Raw genomic sequence first — 22,938 nt, 5'->3', positions numbered from 1 at the left:
CCGATCCAAAATAGCCACCGGCTCCACATCATAAGTCAGATCACCATCCAACTGAACTGTGCTGAAATCCAAAATATGAGACGGATCACCGACATACTTCCGGAGCATAAAAACATGAAATACTGGATGCACACTCGACAAACTAGGTGGCAAGGCAATCTTGTAAGCCACCTCTCCAATCCTCTAAAGTACCTCAAATGGCCCAATATATCGAGGGCTCAACTTTCCCTTCTTCCCGAACCTCATAACACCCTTCATGGGTGAAACCTTGAGCGGCCGCAAAAGTTAAGCAAGATCGGAAGTTCAGAGAGTTCTCATTTTAAGCTCTAAGGAAGTGTGGACCGCACAATTATTATGCGGTCACAGAAATCAGCTACGTGGTCGCACTCAGAAATGTGCGGTCCGCAGAAGAGCCCTGTGCGGCCGCACTCAGAAATGTACGGTCCGCAGAAAAACCCTATGCGGCCACACTCAAAAATATGTGGACCGCAGAATATGAGAGATGCGGCCGCAGTTCAGAATTGTGTGGCCGTAGATTTCAATCATGTCAAGACTGAAGCAGAGTGCGGACTGCATATGGAATTGTCCGGCCGCAGAACCTCCGAGAAGGGCAATTTTGTCCAAAATTTCCAGCACTGTATAAATAGAATAGTTAGATTTTTTATTTTAACTTATGTAACTTTTGATATCAGCAGCCGTTTACTTTGCTTCTATTAGTTATTTTTTCCATTTTGAGCTTTTTAAATATTAGGTTGATCATTTCAATCTTTAATATGAGTTTAATTATCACTTTTTGTTCTTCATCTCCTAATTTAAGCATAAGTAGCTAGATTTTTACTAGGGTGTGAACTTAATGGGTGTTTGATTTATTGCTTGTTTATGGTTGGGTGTTGATTATTTAGCCTAGTTCTTGCTTTTATTTGAAGATTTAATGGTTGCAAACATTATTTCATATCTAATTAACTTGGTCTCTACTTGAGAAAGAGAGACATAGTCTAGAAAAACTTGGCTAGCAAGAAATTGGGTCAATCGAGAGATTGATAAACCCAATTAAAGTGAACCTAGAGATAGTACAACGGTTGAACCTAGAGATAGTACAACCCAACTTGAGCTTATTATCAACTGCTTTGTTCAATCCCCATTTGGACTTGAGAAAGCCAAATTGGGAAAAATCACTCTCTGACCGAGAGGTATTGAGTGGGTACTTGCGTGTTGATAGCTATAATACACCCCGACCAAGAAAATAAGCTTTAAGGCTTACAACCTATTAAGCAAACACTTGGGTGAAGGTCATAGCCCTAGGCCTTTTTACCATTTGAAAAACAAACAACTATAATTTTCTAGTTTTAATTCTTAGTTGTCATTCTTAGTTTAAAATAGATTTAAAAACAAACCAACTTTTGCGGAAGTGTAATCCGATATAATTCAAGCTCATTCACTCGAATATATACTCATAAGCCCCATTCATAGCTCCCTGTGGAAAATCGACCTTGACTCCTTGTTGGGTACTATTATTTCTCCGACCATTTCACAACTCCAAATAGAGGTGTGGCTTGGATTAGATTAGGGCCTTCTCCCCAACTATGTAAGCAACATTACGGACCCCTCCTGTTTGCATAACTCTTCTATCTAGACTGCGTCGTGCGAAATCGCTCCTGAATCAATTTAACCTTGTCCAAAGCATCCTAGACCAAGTCAGTACCCAATAGCCTAGCCTCACCAGGCTAAAACCAATCCACCGGAGATCTACACCTACTCCCATACAAAGCCTCATATAGAGCCATCTGAATGCTCGACTAGTAGCTGTTCTTGTAGGAAAACTCCGCGATTGGCAGAAACGGATCCCAAGAACCCCCAAAATCAATGACGCAAGCGCGTAGCATATCCTCCAATATCTGAATAGTGCGCTCGGACTGCCCTTCCGTTTGAGGGTGAAACAGTATGATCAACTCAACCTAGGTACCCAACTCTTGTTGCACGGCTCTCCAAAACTATGATGTGAAGTGCGTGCCCCGATCTGAAATGATGGACACTGGCACGTCGTGGAGGCGAACAATCTCTCAGATGTAAATCTCAACCAATCGCTCTGAAGAATAAGTGGTCCCAACTGGAATAAAGTGCACAGTCTTGGTCAGCCGTTCCACAATTACCCAAATAGCATTGAACTTACTCGAAGTCCATGGGAGCCCAACTACAAAATCCGTGGTGATCCGCTCCCATTTCCACTCTGGAATCTCTAACCTCTAAAGCAATCCGCCCGGTCTCTGATGCTCACACTTCACCTGCTGATAGTTGAGGCACCAAACTACAAACCCCACTATATCCTTCTTTATTCTTCTCCACCAATAATGTTGCCTCAAGTCTTGATACATCTTCGCGGCACCCGTATGGATGGAATACCACGAACTGTGGGCCTCCTCAAGAATCAACTCACGTAGCACATCCACATTAGGCACACAAATCTGACCCTACATCCTCAATACTCCATCATCCCCAATAGTAACATCTCTAGCATAACCGTGCTGAATTGTATCCTTAAGGACAAGAAAATGAGGGTCATCATACTGGCGCTCTCTGATGCGATCATATAAAGAAGACTGAGAAACCACACATGGTAGAACTAGATTTGGAGTTGTGGTCAAGGAAGTCTTGAGCTTCTGAAAGCTCTCCGCATACTCATCTGATCATCTAAAAATAGTGCCATTGTAGGTCAATTTGCTCAAGGGCAATGCAATAGACGAGAAACACTCCACGAAGTGACGACAATAACTGGACAAGTCGAGAAAGCTCCGAATATCTATAGCTGAGGATGGTCTGGGCAAAATCTAAACCGTCTCTATCTTCTTTGAATCCACCTAAATCCCCTCACTAGACACCACGTGCCCCAAGAATGCCACTGAACTAAGCCAAAAACTCATATTTGGAGAACTTAACATAAAGCTTCTCCTCCTCCCCCAACCGTTGTAAAACAATCCTCAAATGTTGGGCATGTTCCTCCTAGCTACAAGAGTACACCAGGATATCATAAATGAACACTATGACAAATGAGTCAAGATAAGGCTGAAATACATTGTTCATCAGGTGCATGAATGTTGTTGGGGCATTGGTCAACCCAAAAGACATCACAAGGAAGTCATAATGACCATAACGGGTCCTCAATGTTGTCTTTAGAATATCTGAGTCCCGAATTTGCAACTGCTGATACCCAGACCTCAAGTCAATCTTAGAGAACACCCTCGCTCCCTGAAGCTGGTCGAACAGATCATTAATGTGAGACAAAGGATACTTGTTCTTGATTGTAACTTTGTTCAACTGCCTATAATCAATGCACATCCGCATGGTACCATCCTTTTTCTTCACAAAATAAACTGGTGAACCCCAAGGTGAAACACTAGGTCTAATAAACCCCTTATCAAGGAGTTCCTGAAGTTGCTCCTTCAATTCCTTCAACTCAGTCGGTGTCATACGATACGGTGGAATAGAAATGGTCTGAGTGCCCGGCACCAATTAATACCAAAATCAATATCTCTGTCGGGTGGCATGCTCGACAGGTCTGCAGAAAACACAACCGGAAAATCTCTCACCACCAAAAAAGAATCAAGAGAAGGAGTATCAACACCAACATCCCTCACAAAGGCCAAATAAGATAAGCAACCTTTCCCAATCATCCGCTGGGCCTTCAAATATGAAATCACTCTGCTGGGGACATAGCCTATTGAACCTCTGCACTCAATCCTTGGCAACCCCGGCATTGCCAATGTCACAATCTTAGCGTGACAATCCAGAATGCATGCCATACAGACAACTAATCCATACCCAAGATCACGTCGAAGTTCACCATACTAAGCAATAAGAGGCCAACTCTAGTCTCTAATCCCCCAACAGTCACTACATACGACCGATATACATGGTCCATAATAATAGTATCGCCCACTGGCATGGATACATGAACATATGAAACTAAGGACTCACGGGGCATATCCAGATAATGAGCAAAATACGATGATACATACGAATAAGTGGAACCAGGGTCAAATAATACAGAGGCATCCCTGTAGCATACTGATACAATACTTGTGATCACTGCATCAGAGGCAACAACATCTGGTCTGGCAGGAATAGCATAGAATTGGGTCCGATCGCCCCGTGATTGGCCTCCCCCTCTAGGGCGACCTCTAGTTTCCTGGGCTCCACCCCGAGCTGGCTGAGTCGGTGGTGTAACTGCTGGTGCTGGTGCCATCAGCCTAGAACTCTACTATGGAGCCCCGCTTAACAACCTAGGGCAATCTCTCTTGATATGGCCAAAGTCTCCACACTCGAAACAACCCCTCTTGTGACGGAACTGCTGCTCCGGATAAACCGAGGAACTACCTGTAGAAACCTGAGCGGACGAGGCATGGTGAGAAATCTACGTTAGTAGTGAACTGAATGAAGACTGGCCTGAGTGGGCACAGTAAGAACCGTGGCTAGCTGATGCACCACGATGAGCTGGACGAGCTGTCTGAACGGGCCTATAGAGACGGCCCCTACTGTGGTAGGACTGCCCCCCAGAAGGTACACCACCGAAACCACCCAAACCTTGAGGCCTTTTCGCCTCCCTCTCACCAAGCTTCTGACTACGGGCTATCTCTATCTGCCGAGCAATGCCAACCACCTAGTCAAAAGTAGCACTAGATACCCTCTCCCTAGTCATAAGCAACTACAGTTGATACGTGAGGCCATCAATGAACCTCATGATCCTCTCCCTATCAGGGGGAACCAACTAAACTGTGTGACGGACTAACTCAGAAAACCTCATCTCGTACTGGGTCACAGACATGCCACCCTGACGAAGTTGCTTAAACTATTTGCGCAGCTCCTCCCTGTGAGACTGCGGCACGCACTTCTCCAATAAAATAACGGAGAAATCTTGCCATGTAAGTGGTGCTTCACCGACCATCCTACACCTCTCATAAGCCTCCCACAAATCTAAAGGTAGCCCCAGAAAACTGAAAAGTAGTGAACGAGACCCCACTGGTCTCCAGAATACCTATTGTACGAAGAATCCGTTGCCACTTGTCAAGAAGCCCTGGGAATCCTCCGACTCATCACCGATAAATAATGGAGGTCGAAGTCTCCCAAATCTCTCAAGTCTCCTATGCTCATCATCAGTCATAACGGGGACCAACGGGGCCTGAGTAGCTGCAACCGGCTGGGCTAGTAGTACCTCTAGTGTATGAAGTCCCTGCATCGCCTGCTTTAGAGTACGGGCAGCGGGGGTGTGCGTACCTCCCCCGGCTTGAGAAGTGGCTGGCGCAGCCTTAGCCGATACCACCTGAGCAAGGCCAGTGCAAACCGTCAATAACTGGGCCAAAGCCTCCTGAAGTCCTGGAATCATAATTGGCACAACTGGTGCTTGAGCTGGTGATAACTAGGGGTTTTAGCCTATTATTTGCTCTATTTTGCTTAGGTTTTGGGTCAAAAATGCATAAAGGTATTCCCGAAAACTAACTTAATGTGCTTGCTTGTAGGGTTTGGTCAAAATGAGACAAAGAAGCCATAATCAAGTCATGAGGCAAATATTATGGCTTACATTTCATCTTTATCTTTGATTTCTGCTGTTATTATGAGTAGCTAGATCCCATAGCTAGGGTTGTGACCCAACTCTAGTGTGGGTATTTAATGGGTCTTGAATTTTAGGGCTTAATTATTTATGGGTTAGTGATATTTAGCCCAATTAATGCTAAAATTGTAGAATTAGTGGTTGCAAACACTGATTCATGCCTTTATGACTTAGGCTCTTCTTGAGAAAGAGGGACTAAGTCTAGAAAAATTAGGCTTACAAGGAATTGAGGTGAACTCAAGAGATTGATAGCCCCAATTAAAGGGTTAAACCTAGAGATAGTAATACCCGACTTGAGCCAAATTCACTGGTATTGTATGAACAACCATTTGGGCTTGAGAAAGCCAATCGGGCAAAGTCACTCAAACTACCGAGAGGTATAGAGTGAGAACATATGTGTGATGGTTATATCACGACCCCAATCATAACAAGCTTGTCCTAGATTTTTGATACCCATTAGATACTCACCTAGGTGGAAGTTATTTCCCTAGTGCCTTTTAACACTTGAAAACTTTCAACAAAAATATTGTACTAAGCTTACACTCAGCATACAATAGTATAAAATTAGAATAGAATCAATCGCAACAATGTTTGGAAGTGCAATTAGGAACAACACGCACATCTAGACTAGTCAGATACCCAACTCCAAACCAAATTAACTCCCTGTGGAAATCGATCCCGACCTCGTTGGGTAAAACTGCATCGACCATCCTCGCTACTCTATAGTGGTGTAGGTTTGGCCACGATCAGTGGGCATTGCCAATATAGATGATTACATTGCCCAAGCTCGAGAGCTGCTGGTGGATCTGCAGGTGCCGCTCTAGCTGTTGTATGAGCTGCACCTCTTCCCCTACCGCGACCTCGGCCCCTCGTGGCCCTAGAAAACTCCTCATGAACAGGATAGAAAATCCAAAACACAAAGTGGAAACTCCCAACATCGGGGTGTCACTGAGTAGATGAGCATTTATACATCACAGGTCTGGAAAATACTGTCTATAATAATCTGAAACTAAATACAATAAACGAAAAGATAGGGAAGGAGAAAGCAAGGTCTGTGAAACGCCAAGCAGCTACTTCGGTAGTCTCTGAGAATCCGAACTCCATAACTCAACAACCGTCGTGACCGAAAGCAGTTGGGTATGCACACAAGGTGCAGGGTATAGCATGAGTACAACCAACTCAGTAAGTAACAAGACTAAATAAAGAACTGAAAGTAGTGACGAGCTTCACAGTTATAGTTCAATTATAGTGATTTCAACATAGGAAAGTAGGCATGCTCTCAAGTTCGATAAATTAGATCAGCAGTTACTCCATGTCAAGTTTAAGTGAAACAAAGTGTAATATTTTTCAAAAATTTCAAGACAGTGATACATGGTAGCTAAGTGCAAAAATTAATGCAATAACAGTCACTCAGTCACCCCATTCACTCCAACCTCACAGTCACTCATCACTCGGCACTCGCACTCAGTAGGTACCTGCGCTCACTGGAGGTGTGTACAGACTCTGGAGGGGCTCCTTCAGCCCAAGCGCTATAATCCGTACGGACAACTCACGTGCTATAGTATAAATATCTGGATCTATACGGACAACTCACGTGCTGCACAGACAACTCACGTGCTATAGTATCAATATCTGGATACGCACAGACAACTCACATAATGCACGGACAACTCACGTGATATAGTATCAATATCTCACAATCAGGCCCTCGGCCTCACTCAGTCATCAATCTCTCCAGTCTCTCGGTCTTAGTAATCATGAAAATCAACTCAAACAGAAATGATGCAATGTATCAACAAGAAACAATAGAGACTGAGATATGATATGCAAGTATATTGGGATTGAGTACAACACAGCAATTTAGCAGATAGATTAACTTGTACACGACCTTTGAGGTGCCCTTCAGTACCAACACATAGCCTAAGCATGATTTCTAACAGGGTTTACAGCTCAATTACTATATCACATGAAGTATTTACATATATCAACAAATTAATCATTTATACAATTCCATGGAAAGGGACCAAGTCCCAATTCCTAAGGTGTACGTCCACACGCCCGTCACCTAGCATATGCATCACCTCAAAACCAATCACATGACACAAAATCTAGGGTTTCATACCGTCGAAACAAGATTTAGAACTTTTACTTACCTCAATCCGAGCAAATCTCTACTCCAACACGCCCTTGCCTCGTGAAAAGGCCTCTGAATGCCTCGAATCTAGCAATAAACAATGCGATATAATCAATACCGGATATAGGTAATCAAAAGTCTAAAATCGACTCAAAATCCCCCTCCCCCAAGCCCACGTCTCGTAATTAGATAAAAATCACAAAACCCGAAAGCCCATTCAACCACGAGTCTAATCGTACCGAATTTATCAAAATCCGACACCAAATCGTCATCCAAATTCCCAAATCAAACTCTCAAATTCCTAGCTTCAAACTCCTATTTTACACCTTAAATATACACCAACTAGGTGGAAAATCAATGGGGAAGCAAGGCTATTGATAAAAAAGGAGCACAAGGGACTTACCTCAAGAATCCCCTCGAAAAACCTCTCAAGAATCGCCTAAACCGTGCTTGAAATGAAGCCAAAATCGCGAACCCTTGTATTTAACTTTCTGTCTAGCACTTCCGCTTCTGCGGACACTTAACCGCATCTGCGGTGTCGCAGAAGAAACCAAAGTTCCGCTTATGTGGTGAACCACTGGAGCTGGGCCTCCCCTTCTGCGGTTCTTTACCTATCGCAGGTGCGGAATTGCCCATCGCACCTGCTCAAACATCCGCTTTTGCGCCCATCACTATGCTCATGCGACCACGCAGGTGCGGAAAAATCTTCGCACCTGCGACCACAGTCCTCCCCAAGTCTGGTCGTATCTGCGCTCCTCAGCTCGCACCTGCGATTCAAAATCCGCAGGTGCGGTTACACCAGCAGAGGTCCAACTTCAGCAATTACTCAACTTCAACTTTTGATTCGTTAACCATCCGGAATCGTTAACCTAAGTTGAGTGCGATTAGCACATACTCGAAACAAAAAAACGAAAACATAACCCAAAAAAACTCTAAACCAGTTAACTCAAATAGAATGCAATCTTACAAGAAACCGAATTAAATAAGCACAATCATCGAAATTAGGGAAGAAAAACTGCACCTTTGCGGCGTTCATTTAGAAATTTTGGTAGCAAAACCATAAGACATGGCACTTCTCGATTTTTCTCTGATTAAAAAGATGTGTTTCGAGTGTTTCCCGTATAAAATTATGTGTCTCTTTTATTTATATGATGGGTTTATTTAGTTAAATGGGTTATAGGTCGATGGATCGAAACTTTATTATTTTAAAAACGGGTCATCCCTAATATATGATGATTTTTCATTAAATGAGGGGTATTTTTATAAAATTGGGTAACAGTGAGGGTGGATGTAGCCCTATAGTATAACGGAGGGTACATGTAAACAATATACCAAAGTAGAGGCGTATATACGGAAGATATATTACTTATTCACTTACACTTTATATATAAAATTATATGAACATTGAATTTGTATAAAAAGTGTATATGCATTATATCAATATATAATAAATGTATCATTAGTGTATAATGTATACAGACCGATTATACACCATATTATACAATTATTATACACTGAATACACAATGTATAAATAAAGGAGCATTGACGGTAATTGAGGACAACGAACTTGGCAGGAAAAAAGTTGTTCTCGAGCGGGGGATATTTTATTTTCTCCATTTCTAATCTTCTTGCAAAATTCATCCGAAAAAATATCATGCAATACCATATATGAAAGTGGATAGAAAGCGAAGAAAGCAGCAATCACTGCCAGACTTTTGCCAGAAATTACTCAAAGAAGGTAGATATTTTTGCTTCCGAGTATAGGAGGAAGATTGCAAAGAAAAAGAGAATTTTAAAAAAAAGATATGTGTTGGTATCGCTATAGGAGAAAAAAAGAAAAAAGAAAAAAAGGAGGGAGTGAAGAAGGGAAAAGATAAGAAGAGAGGGAAAGATGAAAGTCACTGATAGATTGAAGAAGGAGAAGATGAGAAGAGAGAGAAAGAAGGAAGTCACTGGTTGATTGAAGAAGGGAGAGAAGAAGTAGGCGGCTGAAAGAGGAAAGAAATGCATTGGGAATGATGGCTACAATTTGTCAATAAATTGATACTAAAGACTATTTCGGATCCATGAGGGAACATGAACGAATAAATTTTTTAGGGGCTATAGAGGGCCGTTTTCTCATAATCGAGGCTTGAGTTAGGAGGGAGAAATTCAAAAATAGCCAGATTTACAAGTGGTAATTGAAAAATAGTCACAGTTTCAAAAGTAATCGAAATTTAGCCACTTTTCATTTAAAGATAAATCTGAACGAAAACACTGTTCAAAATCCGGAAAATATTCCAGCATAATATACTAGAGTTCTAGTATAATATACCGGTCCAGCATAATATGCTGGAAGTTCATACACAGGTGCACAAATCTCCAGTATATTATGTTAGACTGGTCCGTATTGTAGCAAAGTAGTGACTATTTTTCAATGATTTTGCAAACGCTGGCTATTTTTGTATTACCAGTCCAAAAACTTACTAACCCGTGCTATTTTGCTATTTATGACGGATGTGATCCGAACGACGGGGAGACAAATAGACTCTACCTAGTGGTTTCGCCTTAAACACATGATTATTTTTTTCAGAATCAAATCATACCTTACGACAAAAGAAGGAGAAAGGACAGATCATTTGTCCATTTGTGATAAGAAATTATGATGAAAGGAGGAAAAGGGACGAATCGCCTATCGATTTATGATACTCAAAACTTTAAGAATGGGATACATACAGATTGACAAGCACAAAAAGATAGACTTGGCTATTAAACTATGCACGTTGATGAGACAACACCATAAAGAATAGAGTATAGCTTTTTTTTACCCCCCTTATTACTTAAAAGTAAAGTGCAGAGACTTCGAAATCCTAATTTGATTGGATTTAGAATGGAATGGAATAATAAATACACTTGCGATTAAGTTAGATCTTGCCTTCGCTTCACTTCAAGAATTTGTTTTACAAAGGAAATACTACTTTTTCTTTGAATGGGAGAAGCCAGCTCAAAAGGCAGCTTTGATCGGCTGCACCCAACACCCATCCTTTTATACAGGGGAAATATAATAGCAACGGCGAAAGCAAATAGTTCTCCGATATTAGAAAATGGCTAAATTATCAAAGAGAAGTAGAATGTAGCTCAGTTGCGTGGTCAAATTACTTGCTTAGCAAGCGGGATGACTTGAGTTCAACTCTCATGCAAGTGCATTTCAAACATGAAATATAGGCAAGACATCTTGAACCAGTGGAACTGAAGCAAGCACCTGATCCAGCTATTCAATATGCAAATAGACAGAGTGACGTGACATGATAAGTGGGTAAAATCTATAAACATGTCCTCTTGAAAAGTAGACCACATATAAACATTGAGGGGTGTCTCCAAATTCAGAAACAAATGGCGCCCAATATGCTTGTATCAACTCAATATAAAATCAAACAGAAACATAACTCTTGACGCCAACCAAAACTTTCTCAATAGGTTATTAGTTAGACAACAATATACACCAAATATTTCAAAGTTATCGTGTAATATATGCGAAAGTTCATGTCACACATTGTCTGGGTACTGGGGGTCCTCCTTTCCATACCCTTAAGATCTTGGCCATAGTTGAGCCACACGCTACTAACAATCTCACTGACCACAGAGGAAGCCAGATCAAGCTTCATGTCAAGCCCATTTTAGTCTACTCATTTACCCAAACCCACCTCTTCCACAAAGGCCCCCAAAATGAATCGAGCAACCAAGGTCAAAACATGTTACCTATCATAACTCCAATGATCAAATCGAGGTATCTATTATGAATTGCCAACTACAGCATTGATACCTAAGGAAGAGGTTTGAGGTAAGATTATGTGATGATATTGCTGATGCTGATGGAAGATACCACAGCAGTTTGTGTGATAAGCCATGAACTATCATGTTACAAGCCTATTTTGATGAACACACTTGAAAAGCAATCCTTTCTTGATTGTGTTGTGGTGGCAAGGTAGATCATTGGCATTAGAGGAGATGCACAGAGGAAGAGCAGCAATAAGTGTTCAGTCTCTTGACAAGAAGCGTAAACAGAGTGGACTGCTCTAGATGCCTACATCACCTTTAATTGTACACAGCACATATTCTATACCAACAGTCCAGAGAAAAAAGATATTCTGGAGCTCCCTTCAACTCTCTGTAAAGACACTGCGAGCAAACCTGCAACAGAGTTGGAAATTACAACTCTAGTGCATGGATCATGTTGGTAGCCACTTTAGATACTTCCAACAAAGTCCTATCGAAAGCACACAGATATAATTTTCCTTAGTTCGGTATCACCTTTCAACTATCACTTTTAACACAAGGAGTAGCACATTGGACAAGACCAAAGGCGTATCCAAGATTTGAACTTTAAGGGCTCGTTTGGTACGAGGGATAAGGAATAATTAATCCCGGGACAACATTTAAGAAGAGTTTATCCCATGTTTGGTTGGTAGAAAAGTGCAGTATAATTAATCCCGGGATTGTAGTGTTTTTTATCCCCATGGGAGGGTGGAATAACTAATCCCAGGATAACTAATCCTGGGATGACTTCTTTCCAACTAAACGACCCCTAAGAGTTTGAGTTTGAAATTCTATCACCACTCATTTTGATTTACTGGGTTTCAAATCAATTAGTAGTACTTAATTAGTGGATTTTTTTATCACATATACAAGGTCCAATGCAAAACTACTGAGTTCAGATGAAATCGTTAGATTGAATAGTCTACATTCGCCCCTGGACAAGATGTCACATTATCAGAAAACAAAGATGTTCAATATCCAAATGCAAGAGGGAAAGCATCATAATCGATCGAGATATTTGTTCAACGTGATACACTGTATATTACCCGATGAAAATGGAGGTCGAGCTGCTCCATGACACTATTACAGTTATTTAATAGACCTTTACATGATCCGCAACATTTCAATACTAATATGAACAACAAAGTCACAGTACAATTCAACGCATTTGTTCATCAAATTCCAAAGCATCAATAACAAATGCATTCAAGTAATTACAGACCTCTTATACTACTTCTTTAGCCGGAGCAGCATCTTTCTTCAACTCATCATTCACAACCTTAGTCGAAATAGCTACGTACCCCATCTTCTTAGGACTAACGTCATCATCACTGTCATCCTCGGAATCCTCAAAATCAAAGCGATTGGGCCAGAAAAGGGACCAGATCATGTACATCGTCGCGGCGGTCAACGCCCCACAGCCTACGCCGAAAAGCAAAGCTCCGACGACTCTCATGATATCCTTTGAACGATCACGAACGGAGCTCGTCACCGACGAGTAAAATTCCACCGGAATCATCATTGACGTCGAAGCTCGACTCTCCAGTTCGTCCACCTGTTCTACGGCGTCGTCTCGATCGTAGAAGATCGGGTCGGGTCCACGGATTAGTATGGGATCGGATCTCCGGAAGAAAATTGAGGGTCTATTGAGCCCGAATTTTGAACTGCCGTCACGGAAACTGATGGAGCTGAAGGAGAAAGTTAGGAATTGAAGAGAAATAGAGGGGTTAGGGAGGAGAAAATTAGGGTTAGCGTTTTGAGAAGTGGTGGTTGTGGGGATGTGATAGTAGGAAGTGGAAGTGATGAAGAATAGGGTTTTGCATGGTCTAGCGGCGGCGGAGACGGCGAGGAGAGAGAAAGCGAGAAGTAGAAGAGTGAAATTCGAGGTCGCCATTGACGCGTAGAGAGAGAAGGGGATCAGGAAATTAACAATTACGATTATGGCTTTAATTGAAACTTTTGGGGAAGGAAATTATAAACTTTAGTGATGCATATAAATGTAACCTTTTTTTTTTTTTCTTTTTCTTTTTTTTTTTACAGATTTTAAAGTTAAACTGTAAATTACGTTTCTAAATTGATTCTCTCTTTCTCTCTCTTATATTTTTTTTTCGCATGTCTATTGAATACGTTTGGTTGTTTTGCAAGTCGACCGGCGAAAAAATAAATAATTTTTGGATTAATAGACAATGCATTATTTTCTTCTTGATGAAGTTTGTAATTATAAATTATAAACGATTATGTACTTATAATTCTCTAATTCTTTTTTTCTAAATTTAAACTATTATTAATTCAAGTAATAGATAATATACAAGTTTAACCTATACTTATATTTTCTTTTGATAACACATAACTCGCTATTTCTTAATCGCGTTCAAATTGAAATGTTTATGTGATCGATTCGAATCAATTTTGGGCAGCTGAACTTGGTTAGATCCACCTGAAACTGTATCAAGATTTGGTTAAGTAGAAGACAACTTCACTTACGTATTAAGATGATGATTGATGCATGTACCCAATAAATCGTCGTTATTACTACAGTGGAAAAGTTCAACATGTGTGCTGCAAATACTAGCGCCACTAATGAACCCAGCATTTTTAACCCGAAACATAAATTTATACGTAAAACTAACTAAAATTATAACAAATAATAGATATAAACCTATAATTTTAAAAAAATATATAATAAGTTCAATACTAAAAATTTAAAGCTTAGAACTCGCAGACTTAAATTCTAAATCCACCGATGAAACCTAGTGGCAATTGGCTAATGGAGTAACGACTATTTTGAGCGTTAAGAATCTGGCATATTCTGCTTTCTGTTTTAATTTACTTCCTTAATAATGTGATCCAAATTCTGAATCATCTTTTCACCATTATGGATGTGTTTGGCAAGAAGGAAAATATTTTTCATAGAAAATAAATGGTTTTATTACTTATTTTTCTTTATTTGGTAGGTAAGTGTTCCGAAAAATATTTTCTAATATTTGTTTAGAGGATAAAAAATTCCTCTCCTCACACCTCCCCTCCCTCAAGTCCCTATGTTTCCTTGCTCTCCCAAATACCCAACGTTTTCAGGATTTTATTTTCTTTAATAATTTAATTATTCTTTTAAAAATTTATATAAATCCAAAGGAACTAATGTGCTGCTTTATTTTTTTACACAAAAATAGCATTGAAATTTGTGCTCCATAAATAAAAAAAAATATTCTTTTTTTTTGTTGAAAAAGAAAGTACTATTTCTACGACATAAAAATAAAGTACTCATTGAAATAAAAAAAAATACTTTTTCTACATCATGAAAAAATATTTTCTCTAATAAAGGAAAATATTTTTATTCAATTGGAAGAAAATGAGTACTACGTATTTTCCAAATCATTTAAGCCGCGCTAAAATTTGAAACCTTCGTACCAAACACACCCTCTGTATCCCCTGTTTCTTTTTGTGTCAGCTAAGTGACAGAGGAAAAGCTGAGCAAAGGTTAGGGGAAGAGAGGAAAAATTAAAGAAGATGAAGAAAATATTTTCCAACAAGATCAAGAAAGAGGAGCTCAAGGCTGGAGATCACATTTACACATGGCGACTCGGCTATCTCTACGCACATCATGGTACAGCTCTCTTTTACTTTAAGCTCGTTAGTTTGAGTTCAATTCTCCTTTGAATAGTACCTGCTTTTTCTGCAGTTTTTTTTCATTGATGAAATGATTGATCGATCAAATTACTGGGTGTCTTTTACTTCTTGTTGCAATAATTAAGCCCTGATGTAGTTCTCTTGAAATTGAATACTACTTTGTTTGTGAACTGAAAATTTTGGGGGGGATTTCGAGTCTGGAAAAAACAAATCTGCTCCTTTTTGGTCGTGCAGCTGAACGTAAAGCTATACTCTTAATGCAATACATTTAAGTGCTACTGCCTGGATTTGAGAATGGTTCAAGGTGTAACAGATAGATGGTATGAGAATTATGTCTTGTTTAGATATTTGGGAATTAAATATATTGTTGAAAGTGTGTCTAAGTGTTGATTATAACAAGTAGTTGAAAGTGTGTCTAAGTGTTGATTATAACAAGTAGTTGAAAGTGTGTCTAAGTGTTGATTATAACAAGTAGAGTTGATCATGAATTGGGAAATTTGAAAAAGGAAAATAGATGACTTAATTCCACACATAAGTGAAGGAAGTCTGATCATTTTCTTGAAACATTTTCCTCATTTTGGTGAAAAATATTTTTCTTGAAGAAAACATATTTTGGATCTCAAGGTAACCAAGCACTGAAAAACATTTTCTTGATGATTAGATTTTCGTAGAGTATCTTTTTGATCAATATCAAATAGAAACTGTTTCTAAGTCCTTTCAACTCCTACATCTAACCCCGCCAGTTCTACAGTTCTATGTTGTTTTCTTCACTCGAAACCATTGAACCATCCGTTCCAATTCCATTGAGCTATGGGCTATACTTTGTCACAAACTCTAAACTCAGAGCCATTTATTCTATTGAGCTATGTGCTCCACTGCTTTGGGATTTACTCTCTCACAAACTCTAAGCCCATTGAGCTATCCATACCTTAAACGATCTTGGGTGTCTGCACTTAAAATTTTGGATTTCCGCCTTAAAATTTTGAGTTGGATTTATGCATTCTCAAAGTTTTAGCGAATATGATGTAATAGTGGTGGCAAAATAGTTAAAAGAAATCAGTTAACCACTCATATTATCCACTAAAAAATGGGTTGAATAATGAACATTTTAAAAACGGATCAAATATGGATAAGAATCATATTAGATAACTGATGGGTTTAACTTTTACATTTGTAAAGCCTCAAATTTGGGGTTCCTCAAGTTTGAAAGACTAGGAATTCTCCCAAAAGTGATCATATTCAAGAAGTCATGGATAATTTGGTAGATATAGTTGATGACTTGATAGCATAACTCTGTTCACTTCTCGAGCAACTCTTGTTGTTCTCGGGGATAAGAATGTGGTGCAGTTGCAGGGCAGCTTTTGTTAGAAAATACAAGTTTAACAAAAGTGCAGGATAAGATTGCACTGATCTCTTTTCATTTCGTCCATTTTCAACTTCCCAAAGTTTTATTTCGAGCATTTTGTGTCAAAGTGGACAACTAATCACTGTGAGATTGTGTTGATAATCATTCTCCTTTCCACATTTTTTCACTTTGATTGTGTCCAATTTAAGTCTCAATTCTTGAGATCAAAGTCGACGGAACATTGCTTGAATCGTGTAATGAAATGTCCTTGTGCAGCACCTTGAACATCCATCTTGATTTAGAGTTCTTAGCAATGACAAAGGCAAATCCTTTCTTGCCTTAATCAATTGTATGATTTAGAGTTAACTAGTCAAAACTTCTATCAAAATGTTGGAAGTGACGAATCGGCTTCTTAGTGGTACAACTTTGGATAAGGTTTTGTACAGAAATCTATACATAAAGCATATTTCAGTTTCGGCATCTTGCAACTATCAAATAAAAGGTTACCAACGATGTGCAGCTCTTTTAGTTGTTATCGAGAATGATTAGACCTCTTTAGTTTGGACTTTGGAGAGCCTCCCTCAGTTGAAAGTTATAGGAAATATTGTAATTTTGAGCTGAACGAGAAAGAGTTAAACATAGTGAAGGGTTATTTATCCGGAAGAAGAATCATGTAAGACAATCTCTCTGAGAGTTTGTGTGAAATAATTAGAAACAATACAGAACCAGTCTCTTCTTCTTTTCTGCATTGCATGCTATTATATCTCTAGTTTCCAGCGATTTTGCTAATGTTTGTCTGTTGGTGAGCAATGTCGAAGATATGATTAAGCAAATAAAAATACATTCTCTCTAACAATTTAACTTTTAGATGAGGTGATCAAAAAGATGAGGTGATCACGCTGTTTAACAAGCACGTGTGGCATAATTCCCCTGAATTAACTTACGTATCCTCTTTTCAATATCAGGGATATATGTTGATGATGGAGAAGTGATCCATTTCACCCCGACAGCTGGTCGGGAGATAGGAACAGGAACAGTCCTCGATCGTTACATCTTTAGCTCATCTCTCTCTCGTCGCCCTGTATCCCACTGTCCAACATGTGGTGATCGACCAAGGAATGATGGGGTCATCTCTTCATGCCTTGAATGCTTCCTCTCTGGTGGTAAACTATATCGTTTTCAATATGGTGTATCGCCAGGTTTCTTTCTTGCCCAAGTGCGAGGAACATGCACCTTTGCTCGTTCTGATTCCCAAGAGGATGTCCTCCTCCGCGCTGAAATTCTTCTTGGTAACGGTTTTGGAAATTACAACCTTTTCAAGAACAACTGTGAGGATTTTGCAATCTACTGCAAGACGGGTTATCTGCTCCTGAGAAATGTGGGCATAGGGCGCAGTGGTCAGGCAGCGTCATTGGCTGCAGCAGCTAGTGCTTTCGCTTCATCACCAGTTCGCCTTATGCCTACGACTGGTCTTGCAGCTGTTGGTTGGGGAATTTACTGTGCTAATAGGTTTTTTTCTGATATTGGAGTCCACAGGGATGTGATGAAAATACCTGCAGAGAGGCTTGTTTCCCGTGATCGCCTTATAAGCATCTGAATCTGCATTACTCAAAATGGCTTTTTGGGACCAAATCTTGAATTTATTTAAGCAAGAATTATTGACATGGGATAGCCCGTATGATGTATATCTCACTATTCTTTTTCATTCGTGAGATACTGCTTATTATCAAACACCTTCCTGTGATTCTTTCCTTTCTATTTGGATCTATGTTGAAAGAACTTATCCTGCAAAATTTGCTGCAGGCATATCATTTGGTGAAAAATGCTAGTCTAAGCATCAGTATTCAGTATTGCCTGTCTTTTGATTTGATTTTTGTGGCTAATTACTGTAATTTCTCTCCCTCAATATTATGCTACAGGTGCGGCGAAGCTACAACCAGCGAGCAGAGGTGGATGTAGAGTTATAACACCGGGTTCAACTGAACCCGGTGTTATAACGTAGAGTATAAATTTATAGATAAAAATTTATAAAAATTGTAACAAATAGTAGGTTTGAACCCATAATTTGAAAATACAATGGATTCATAGTAAAAAATCTTCAGGATTGAACCCATAAAACTTAAATCTTGCATCCGCCTCTGCCAACGAGGGTGGTCCGTTAAGGTTACATGTTAATTCTTTTGTACATAAAATCTTGAATATCGATCCTTAAATATTCTAAGCGAAATTTTTGGCTTCGTCAATGTGCTATGACAATAGTCAATTGCACAAACAAGTAGTGTGGATGCCCATTGTTAAGATATATGATTCGGACTCAGTCCATTAATTTTGCTCCTGCATTGCTCCACAAGCTCCGTCTTTGTGTGAGCTTTATAAGTACAACCGAGTCCAATCTGAATTAAGTTGCTTCACTAATTGTCAATAGTTTAGATTAATGGCATGTTCTAAAGACTAGGATGCTGCTGTTTTATCTCTACTGGTTTCTGAGTGTCCCATATCAATTAGTACAACAGTTGGTCGGTGGGATGAGCTAATGTTTTTCATTATTTGTAAACATTTTATTTGAAAGCGGAAGAAGATCAAAATTTTAGCAGCAGTCATTCAAAGTACAATTTTTTTCCCCAATATTTTTTATTACTTTTTGGATAAATTTCTAATATCCGTCTTTTTAATAAAATGTCAAGTTTTTTGCAAAAGTAATCTAAATGTTATGCTTTTGGGTAATTTCTTTTTAAAACACTTTAACGTTTAAGTTCTCGAAGAAAAAGACAGAAAAACACTACAAATATTTCTTGGGAAATTCTATTCTCTTTCACTACTAAAAACTGTGGAAAACCGATTACCAAAACCAACCGATGTTGGTCGGTAATTGGCAAAAATCGACCGATTCGTAGCGGTCGGTAATCGTATGGTCGGTAGAGCCAACTGATCGACTTCGGTCGGTATTTTCCGACCGATTTCGGTTGGTCAATTAAATTTCAAAACAAAAGAAAAATTACCGAAAAAACCGACCCAAGTTGGTCGGTACTTTTAATTTTGTAATTAAAAAATGCACCATATGAGAATCGAATCAGGGTATGTACTGTAGCAGCAAGATACTATTCTACCAGTAGACTATTGGTGTATTGTATTTTAAGACTGTCTTTTATTTCATTTACTCTTTAAGTGCATTTTCGCGCGAAAAAAAAAATGATCGATATTGGTTGAGTTTTTAAAATGACCGGCCGAATTAACTTACCGACTTCAATTGGTTTTTTGAATATTAATTCTATTTTTTTTTAAATGAAAAACAGTCAAAGTTGACCGGTTTCTTGAACATTGAGGGGTGTCTCCAAATTCAGAAACAAATGGCGCCCAATATGCTTGTATCAACTCAAAATAATATCAAACATAAACATAACTCTTGCCGCCAACCAAAACTTTCTCAATAAGTTATTAGTTAGACAGCAATATACACCAAATATTTCAAAGTTATCGTGTAATATATGCGAAAGTTCATTTCACACATTGTCTGGGTACTGGGTTCTTTCCATACCCTTAAGATCTTGGCCATAGTTGAGCCACACGCTACTAACAATCTCACTGACCACAGAGAAAGCCAGATCAAGCTTCATGTCAAGCCCATTTTAGTCTACTCCTATACCCAAACCCACCTCTTCCACAAAGGCCCCCAAAATGAATAGAGCAATCAAGGTCAAAACACGTTACCTATCATAACTCCAATTATCAAATCGAGGTATCTATTATGAATTGCCAACTACAGCATTGATACCTAAGGAAGAGGTTTGAGGTAAGATTATGTGATGATATTGCTGATGCTGATGGAAGATACCACAACAGTTTGTGTGATAAGCCATGAACTATCATGTTACAAGCCTATTTTGATGAACACACTTGAAAAGCAATCCTTTCTTGATTGTGTTGTGGTGGCAAGGTAGATCATTGGCATTAGAGGAGATGCACAGAGGAAGAGCAGCAATAAGTGTTCAGTCTCTTGACAAGAAGCGTAAACAGAGTGGACTGCTCTAGATGCCTACATCACCTTTAATTGTACCCAGCACATATTCTATACCAACAGTCCAGAGAAAAAAGATATTCTGGAGCTCCCTTCAACTCTCTGTAAAGACACTGCGAGCAAACCTGCAACAGAGTTGGAAATTACAACTCTAGTGCATGGATCATGTTGGTAGCCACTTTAGATACTTCCAACAAAGTCCTATCGAAAGCACACAGATATAATTTTCCTTAGTTCGGTATCACCTTTCAACTATCACTTTTAACACAAGGAGTAGCACATTGGACAAGACCAAAGGCGTATACAGGATTTGAACTTTATGGGTTCAAGTTCGAAATTCTATCACCCCTCATTTTGATTTACTGAGTTTCAAATCAATTAGTTGTTTTATCACATATACAAGGTCCAATGCAAAACTACTTAGTTCGGATGAACCCGTAGATTTAACAGTCTATATCCGCCTCTGGACAAAACATCACATTAACAGAAAATAAAGATGCTCAATATCCAAATGCAAGAGGTAAAACATCATAATCGTGATATTTGTTCATCGTGATACACTATATATTACCCAATGAAAATGGAGTTCGAGCTGCTCCATGACACTATTACAGTTATTTAATAGACCTTCACATGATCTGCGACATTTCAATACTAATATGAACAACAAAGTCACAGTACAATTCAACGCATTTGCTCATCAAATTTCGAAGCATCAATAACAAATGCATTCACGTAATTACACACCGCTTATACTACTTCTTTAGCCGGAGCAGCAGCTTTCTTCAACTCAGTATCCACAACCTTAGTCGGAATCGCCACGTATCCCATCTTCTTAGGACTAACGTCATCATCACTGTCATCCTCGGAATCCTCAAAATCAAAGCGATTAGGCCAGAAAAGGGACCAGATCAAGTACATCGTTGTGATACGAGCTGAGCTAAGTAGCAGAACAACAACAACAACAACAACAACAACCCAGTGTAATCCCACAAGTGGGGTCTGGGGAGGGTAATATGTACGCAGACCTTACCTCTACCCCGAGGGGCAGAGAGGCTGTTTCCAGGAGACCCTCGGCTCAAAGAGGCAACAAGAGACACTATATTAGTACTATCAATAGACTCATAATAAAACAACATAAAGTACCATAAAATCCATAACATAACATAAATACCATAAAAACAAAGTAACAACAATATAAGAGATATAGGAAATACGAGAAAGATGTAAGGTATTAATACACAGGAGATAAAGCCCATCATCAGTAGTTGATCAATAGCATCCTAAGACTACTTCCTAACTGGCTAGTCTCACTCTAGTGCGCTGTAACAAAGACATCACAATTTCCCTAACCTACCACCTTAATGCTCGATCTCCACAATTCCCTGTTTAGGGCCGTGTCCTCAGTAACCCTAAGTCGCGTCATATCCTGCCTGATCACCTCTCCCCAATACTTCTTAGGTCTCCCCCTACCTCTCCTCGTACCCACCACTGCCAGTCGTTCACACCTTCTCACCGGTGCATCAGTGTTCCTCCTCTGAATGTGCCCGAACCATCTGAGTCTTGCTTCCCGCATCTTGTCCTCCATGGGGGCCACACCCACCTTCTCTCGAATATCTTCATTTCTAATCTTATCCTTCCTTGTATGCCCGCACATCCACCTCAACATCCTCATCTCTGCAACTTTCATCCTCTGGATGTGTGAGATCTTCACCGGCCAACACTCGGTCCCATACAACATAGCAGGCCTAACCACTGCCCTATAAAATTTACCTTTCAGTAACAGTGGCACTTTCTTGTCACACAGGACTCCCGTCGCTAACCTCCATTTCATCCACCCCACCCCTATACGGTGTGTGACATCCTCGTCGATCTCCCCGGACCCCTGAATAAACGACCCCAGGTACTTGAAACTACCCCTCTTAGGGATGACTTGAGAATCAAGCCTCACTTCCACTCCCGCTTCCGTCGGCTCTGCCCCAAATTTGCACTCAAGGTATTCCGTCTTCGTCCTGCTCAACCTGAAACCTTTGGACTCAAGGGTGTGTCTCCAAACCTCTAACCTCTCGCTGACGTCGCGTCGTGTCTCGTCGATTAGAACTATGTCATCAGCAAATAGCATGCACCATGGCACCTCCCCCTGAATATGATGTGTTATAGCATCCATCACCAGGGCAAATAGGAAAGGGCTGAACGCAGACCCTTGATGCAATCCTGTAATAATCGGAAAATAATCTGAATCGCCTCCTGCTGTCCTAACCCGAGTCTTAGCTCCATCATACATGTCCTTAATCGCCCTAATGTAGGCAATCGGGACCCCTTTAGCCTCTAAGCATCTCCATAAGACCTCCCTAGGAACCTTGTCGTACGCTTTCTCTAGATCGATAAACACCATGTGGAGATCCTTCTTCTTATCCC

General features: G+C 39.8%; 2 protein-coding genes across 2 annotated transcripts; one reads left to right on the top strand and one right to left on the bottom strand.

The window, feature by feature from the left end:
• Positions 1-12,758: 12,758 nt before the first annotated feature.
• On the bottom strand, positions 12,759-13,427 carry LOC142169070 (uncharacterized). Its single transcript, XM_075230273.1, has one exon. It carries the CDS (start codon positions 13,425-13,427, stop codon positions 12,759-12,761), a length of 669 nt encoding a protein of 222 aa, XP_075086374.1.
• Positions 13,428-14,946: 1,519 nt separating this feature from the next.
• LOC107800900 (protein LEAD-SENSITIVE 1-like) lies at positions 14,947-18,352 on the top strand. Its single transcript, XM_016624164.2, has 2 exons — positions 14,947-15,137; positions 17,471-18,352. The coding sequence occupies exons 1-2, from the start codon at positions 15,041-15,043 to the stop codon at positions 18,100-18,102; spliced, it is 729 nt and encodes a 242-aa protein (XP_016479650.1). The 5' UTR covers positions 14,947-15,040; the 3' UTR covers positions 18,103-18,352.
• The last annotated feature ends 4,586 nt before the right edge of the window (positions 18,353-22,938 follow it).

Source organism: Nicotiana tabacum, chromosome 14 (assembly GCF_000715075.1).
Source record: "Nicotiana tabacum cultivar K326 chromosome 14, ASM71507v2, whole genome shotgun sequence".
NCBI lineage: Eukaryota > Viridiplantae > Streptophyta > Magnoliopsida > Solanales > Solanaceae > Nicotiana > Nicotiana tabacum.
Note: the sequence above shows the minus strand (reverse complement) of the source record. Positions and strands in the feature narration are given on the sequence as shown.